Source organism: Arachis stenosperma, chromosome 4 (assembly GCF_014773155.1).
Source record: "Arachis stenosperma cultivar V10309 chromosome 4, arast.V10309.gnm1.PFL2, whole genome shotgun sequence".
NCBI lineage: Eukaryota > Viridiplantae > Streptophyta > Magnoliopsida > Fabales > Fabaceae > Arachis > Arachis stenosperma.
In genome coordinates this window covers 8,835,237-8,842,346 of record NC_080380.1, presented here as the reverse complement: position 1 = coordinate 8,842,346, position 7,110 = coordinate 8,835,237, and the positions used below count along the sequence as shown (strand labels likewise).

Below are 7,110 nucleotides of genomic sequence, written 5' to 3'. Positions count from 1 at the left end.
AAAGTTATTTTTTTAAAAGTTGTTATATTTATATTTGGTAAATTAAATTAAAAAAAGTTTTTAATAAAAATAAATAATAATAAATATATTTAGTAAAATAATTTTTAAAATTTAAAAAGATTATAATAAATATTAATATAAGAATTAAATTTAGATATTAATTAATATATGAGATTATATTAGATTTTTTAATTTTGATAAGTATAAGTTAATTTTAAAAAAAAAATTATTAAGTACTTTTAAAAACATTTCTAACTTTTAAAAACTATAAATATAAATATATAAACTTTTAATTTATCAAATACAAAATAAAATGTTCGTACTTTTAAAAAATATAAATACCTTTTTAAAAAAGTTTACGAAATTAAGTTTAAGTTATGCTGCTTTGATGCAAGTCTTATAACATATTATTAAGCGCCAACTAAGTGATTTTGATATTTAATTATAATATGTAAAACTGATATTCTTGGTTTTTCATAATGCTTTTAGTATTTAGAAGCAGCTAGCCAGCCACTAAGCATCAGCTATCTTTCATTAATAGAAAAATATAAAAAATCTATCTACACATAAATTTATTTGCTATCAATATTTTGAGATTAAATCAAATTTACAATAATAATCCAAAAAACGTGTTTTCTGTCATTGATTTTGATTTCATACACATATGTAGTCCAATTTAACTTATTACCTCTTCCAAAGTACTTGTTGTATAATTAAACTATATTTGGGAGTTAGTTTAAAAGAAGATGAAAGAAAATAATTAGTAAAAAATAAAATAGGAAAATATATAATGGAATAGTACAAAGGAAAGTCACCCTCTTATTTAAAAGTTTTTAATGCAATTGAGTGAAATAATAAAACTATGTATATATACTTTTTTCTTCGTCTATAATACTACCCCTGTATATTATGAGTGTACTACTATTTTTATGTAATTAAAACTAAAAAGAAAAAAGGGATGGAAAAAATATGGCTTCCCTCTTCCAAACTAAAATTTAGTGGTGTTATTGTAATGTAATGTCTAAAATGGTGGTTTCTATCCTTCATTGCCCTTGGAAATAATTAAGAACAAAATATTTGATTTTTTTTTAAAGAAAAAAATAATTAAATCTCTAACTTTTTAATTTGAAAAACATATAGTTCTTGAATAATTGAAAATACAAAAAATTTTATGACTTTTTAAAATACGAGACATTTAAATTTTTTAGTCAAAAATATATAAGGATAAATCAACCTTTTGAAAAGACTTAGATACCTCGCATTTTAAAAAATAAATACTATTTTTATATTTTTTAATTAATTAAGAACTTATTTATTTTTAAAATAAAAAAATTAATAACTTATTTATCATTTACTCTTGTTTTTGTCACACATATATAACACTTATTAATTGTATCTTTATGCACAGATATACTTATTTCGGTGGCAATTACGGCTAAACGTGTTAATAAACAGAGGGTAATATTAGTAGTTCACTGGTAAATGTAAAACTAGTTACCATAAGTTAAAGTACAAATGAAGTTTAATAAATAATTAAATAAAAAACATAAAAAAAGATTGTTAGGGATAAAATAATTCATATGCAAAATAACTTAAAATTTGGGGATGGACATGATATAGTATTAGATCATGTAGGACTAAAATAGTTAGAATAACAAATTAAACCAAATTTTATTGTCTAACTCTTTAAAATAAAAATGATTTTTAATATATATATATATATATATATATATATATATATATATATATATATATATATATAAGCTTGTAATTATTCACACTTCATGTTAAAAAAATTAAAGATTTTACACAATTACATCAGAGAACTTATATGTTAAAATGAAATTATCACTTATTTTTATTTAATAATTTATACCTTCTAAGATAAATGAGTCACAAGTCACAACATTAATAACCATCGTGGACTATCATAAACACACAAGCAAGAATGCTTGGCCTATAAATTCATTACTTGCAACCCTGAGCAATGTCACCGATTCATAAGAAAAAGCTATAACTTGAGTGCACAATATAAACAAAAAATATCGAAGTTATCACTTACAATAAAGTTATGGCCACCACAATCTATCTGGTTTTCTTGAACATCCTCCTATTTGCTACTCTGATTAGCAGCTCCTATTCGGACGACAAAAAACCTCGTCCTCCAACATCTAAACGACCACCACCATCTCCTTGGTATCGACCACAATCACGGCCACCGCCACCACCTCCCATAAAAAAACCTCATCCTCCAACATTCAAACGACCACCACCACCTCCCAAGAAAAAACCTCGTCCTCCAACATCCAAACGACCACCACCACCCCCGTGGTCTCGACCACGACCACGGCTACCGCCACCACCGCCTAAGAAAAAACCTCATCCTCCAACTTCCAAACGACCACCACCACCTCCTTGGTACCGATCACAACCACCACCACCACCTCCCGTGAAAAACTCACCACCACCACCACCATCTCCTGTGTCTCGACCACCACTGCCGCCACCGCCACCATCTCCTGTTGATCAACCACCACCACCACCACCACCACCACCACCACCACCACCTATTGTGTCTCAACCACCACCGCCTAGTCCAAATCCTCCTTCTTCTCCACCAAATTTTCGGCCACCACCTCCTAAAATAAACACATCTTTTCCGCCACCTTTTTCTCCAAAAGAGCCTCCTAAGAAAAGTCCCCCTTCTCCACTTTTATCTCCAATGCAGCCTCCTAAAACAAATTCTCCTTCATCTCTACCTATTTCTCCAATACTACCTCCTAAAACAAACCCTCCTTCCTCTCCACCTTTGTCTTCAGTACCACCTCCAAAAACAAATGTTTCTTCTTCACCATCTATTTCTCCAGTACAACCTCCTAATACGAACTCTTATTCTCCACCCTTGTCTCCAATGCAGCCTCCTAGGACAACCCCTTCATCTCCACCTATTTCTCCAACACTACCTCCTAAGATAAACCCTCCTTCCTCTCCACCTTTGTCTTCAGTACCACCTCCAAAATCAAATGTTTCTTCTTCACCATATATTTCTCCAGTACAACCTCCTAATACAAACTTTTCTTCTCCATCCTTGTCTCCAATGCAGCCTCCTAGGAGAACTCCTCCATCATCTCCATCGATTTCTCCAATACTACCTCCTAAGACAAATCCTCCGTCTTCTCCACCTTTGTCTCCAATACCTCCTCCAAAAACAAATCCTCCTTCTTCACCTCCTAAAGCAAATCCTCCTTCTTCTCCATCTATTTTACCAATATATTCTCCAAACACAAATTCTCCTTCTTTTTCACCCTTTTCCCCAAAGCAACCCCCTAGGGCACAACCTCCTTCATCTCCCTCAACTACTCCGACACTACCTCCTATGACAAAACCCCCTTCTTTTCCACCTTTGTCTCCTCCTATGAGACAACCTCCTTTATCTCCACCGATTTCTCCAATACCACCTCCTAAGACAAATTCCCCATCTTCTCCACCTTTGTCTCCAACGCCTCCTCCAGAAACAAATCCGCCTTCTCCACTACCTATTTCTCCAGTATATCCTCCAAACACATACCCTCCTTATTCTCCACCATTTTCTCCAAAGCACCCCCCTAGGGCACAACCACCTTCATCTCCTCCAATTATTCCAACACTTCCTCCTATGACAAACCCACCTTCTTCTTCACCTTTATCTCCTCCTAAGACACAATCTCCTTTATCTCCACCTATTTATCCAGTACCACCTCCAAAGACAAACTCCCCATCTTCTCCACCTTTGTCTCCAACGCCTCCTCCAGAAACAAATCCTCCTTTTTCACCACCTATTTCTCCAATATATCCACCGAACACATACCCTCCTTCTTCTCCACCATTTTCTCCAAATGGACACCCTAGGGCACAACCTCCTTCATCTCCTGCGATTACTCCAACACTACCTCCAATGACAAACCCCCCTTCTTCTCCACCTTTATCTCCTACTATGACACAACCTCCTTCATCTCCACTGGTTTCTCCAATACCACCTCCTAAGACAAACCCTCCATCTTTTCCACCCTTATCTCCAATGCCTCCTTCAGAAACAAATCCCCCTTCTTCGCCTCCTAAAGCAAATCCTCCTTCTTCTCCATCTATTTTACCAGTATATTCTCCAAACACAAATTCTCCTTCTTTTCCACCCTTTTCCCCAAAGCAACCCCCTAGGGCACAACCTCCTTCATCTCCTTCAACTACTCCGACACTGCCTCCTATGACAAAACCTCCTTCTTTTCCACCTTTGTCTCCTCCTATGAGACAACCTCCTTTATCTCCACCGATTTCTCCAATACCACCTCCTAAGACAAATTCCCCATCTTCTCCACCTTTGTCTCCAACGCCTCTTCCAGAAACAAATCCGCCTTCTCCACTACCTGTTTCTCCAGTATATCCTCCGAACACATACCCTCCTTATTCTCCACCATTTTCTCCAAAGCACCCCCCTAGGGCACAACCACCTTCATCTCCTCCAATTATTCTGGCACTACCTCCTATGACAAAGCCTCCTTCTTCTCCACCTTTATCTCCTCCTAAGACACAACCTCCTTCATCTCCACCTATTTATCCAGTACCACCTCCTAAGACAAATCCCCCATCTTCTCCACCTTTGTCTCCAACGCCTCTTCCAGAAACAAATCCGCCTTCTCCACTACCTATTTCTCCAGTATATCCTCCGAATACATACCCTCCTTATTCTCCACCATTTTCTCCAAAGCACCCCCCTAGGGCACAACCACCTTCATCTCCTCCAATTATTCCGGCACTACCTCCTATAACAAAGCCTCCTTCTTCTCCACCTTTATCTCCTCCTAAGACACAACCTCCTTCATCTCCACCTATTTATCCAGTACCACCTCCTAAGACAAACCCCCCATCTTCTCCACTTTTGTCTCCAACGCCTCCTCCAGAAATAAATCCTCCTTTTTCACCACTTATTTCTCCAATATATCCACCGAACACAAACCCTCATTCCTTTCCACCATTTTCTCCAAAGGAACCCCCTAGGGCACAACCTCCTTCATCTCCCGCGATTACTCCGACACTACCTCCTATGACAAACCCCCCTTCTTCTCCACCTTTGTCTCCTCCTATGACACAACCTCCTTCATCTCTACCGATTTCTCCAATACTACCTCCTAAGACAAACCCTCCATCTTCTCCATCCTTGTCTCCTATGCCTCCTCCAGAAACTAATCCTCCTTCTTCACCTCCTAAAGTAAATCCTTCTTCTTCACCATCTATTTCTCCAGTATATCCTCCTATCACAAACCCTCCTTCTTCTCCACCCTTTTCTCCAAAGCAACCCCCTAGGGCACAACCTCCTTCATCTCCTCTGATTACTCCGATATTACCTCCTATGATAAACCCTTCTTCTTCTCCACTTTTGTCTCCTCCTAAGACACAACCTCCTTCATCTCCACCGATTTCTCCAATATTACCACCTAAGACAAATCCTCCTTCTTCTCCACCTTTGTCTCCAACACTACCTCCAAAAATAAATCCTCCTTCTTCACCTCCTAAAGTAACTCATCTTCCTCCTTTACTACCACCTCCGATTGTAACTCCTCCTCCTCCACCATCTCCGATTGTAACTCTTCCTCCTCCTCCACCTCCGATTGTAACTCCTTCTTCTCCTCCTCTATCTCCTCTACTACCGCCACTTGTTACTTCTCCTCCTCCACCATCTCCAGTTTTAACTCAACCTACACCACCTCCGATTGTAATTATTTCTCCTCCTCTACCACCACCTCCTCATTTGACTCCACCTCTTCTGTCGCCTCCAGTTTTAACTGAACCTTCACCACCTCCAATTGTAACTCCTCCTCCTCTTTCACCACCATCGCCACCTCTAATTGTAACTCCTCCTCCTTTTTCACCATCACCTCCGATTGTAATTCCTCCTCTACCACCTCCGATTGTAACTCTTCCTCCTCTACCACCTCCAGTTTTAACACCTCCTCCTCCACCACCACCATTACCTCCGATTATAACTCCTCCTCTTTTTTCACCACCACCTCCGATTGTAATTCCTCCTCTACCACCTCCAGTTTTAACACCACCACCACCACCACCGCCACCACCACCTCCTCCGATTACAATTCCTCCTCCACCACCTCCACCACCACTACCTGAGTTGTCTCCACCTCCTCCACCACCACCTCGAATCGAATCTCCTCCGCCACCACCTAAAACTTGTTCCATAAATACCTTTAAGTTAAGCATTTGTTCGAAGTTGGTGAATCCTTATAGGAAATATGCATTTTCGAATCAGATCATTTCTCGCTTATGTTGCAGCCAATTTCACGGACTTGATAATTATGAGGCAGCTCTTTGCCTTTGCAAGTCGATTAAAAGCAAGATGTTAGGCATACCTTTTGTTGATACCCAGCTTTATCTAAAAATGGTGATGAGAACCTGTGGACGTAAGGTGCCTCAAAACTTCCGATGCACACATTATTATTAATTATCATAAATTAAACAACATGGATACAATGTACATGCCATCATGCATGCATACATATTAACTATGTCTAAGTTTTAATTTTATATATATATGATGAATGCGTAGTAGTCTTGGACACAGTAACACATATGTGATCATGCATTGTATAATGCTGAAGGAGACTTTTACATATATTACCAATAAAGGTTTTGGATAATAATCCAAATTATATATGGTTGTGTTGGATGTGTGGGAGACTACTCTTACCATATTTCTACATTTACGTCTTTGTTTGTGTGATGAATAAAGTTTCCTACTCTTTCAAAAGTGAGTTTATTGAATTCTTTTTCTCCATTTGTGTTGGAAGTTGTAATCTTTTTCTTCTCAACAATTTTTGTTTCTCTTCAAATATTGATCGATACTACATACGTATAAGAACTACAATACATTTAATTGAACAAATCGACCTTCGAAAATGAATAAGCAATAATTCACTACAATATTTTTCGTCTGAGACAACACTTTTGGATCTGAAGTAACGCTTTAGGAGGGCCTTGCAGATGTAGCCGATGCATTAGGTCAAAGCAACACATTTTTGCTTCAAAAGCAATGATTTTGAAAGCAACTCTTTAAAAGTGTTG

At 37.7% G+C, this 7,110-nt stretch overlaps 1 protein-coding gene across 1 annotated transcript; it reads left to right on the top strand.

Annotated features, from left to right (window-relative positions):
• The first annotated feature begins 2,071 nt into the window (after positions 1-2,071).
• Positions 2,072-6,490, top strand: LOC130974549 (uncharacterized). Its single transcript, XM_057899423.1, has one exon. It carries the CDS (start codon positions 2,072-2,074, stop codon positions 6,488-6,490), a length of 4,419 nt encoding a protein of 1,472 aa, XP_057755406.1.
• Positions 6,491-7,110: the final 620 nt, after the last annotated feature.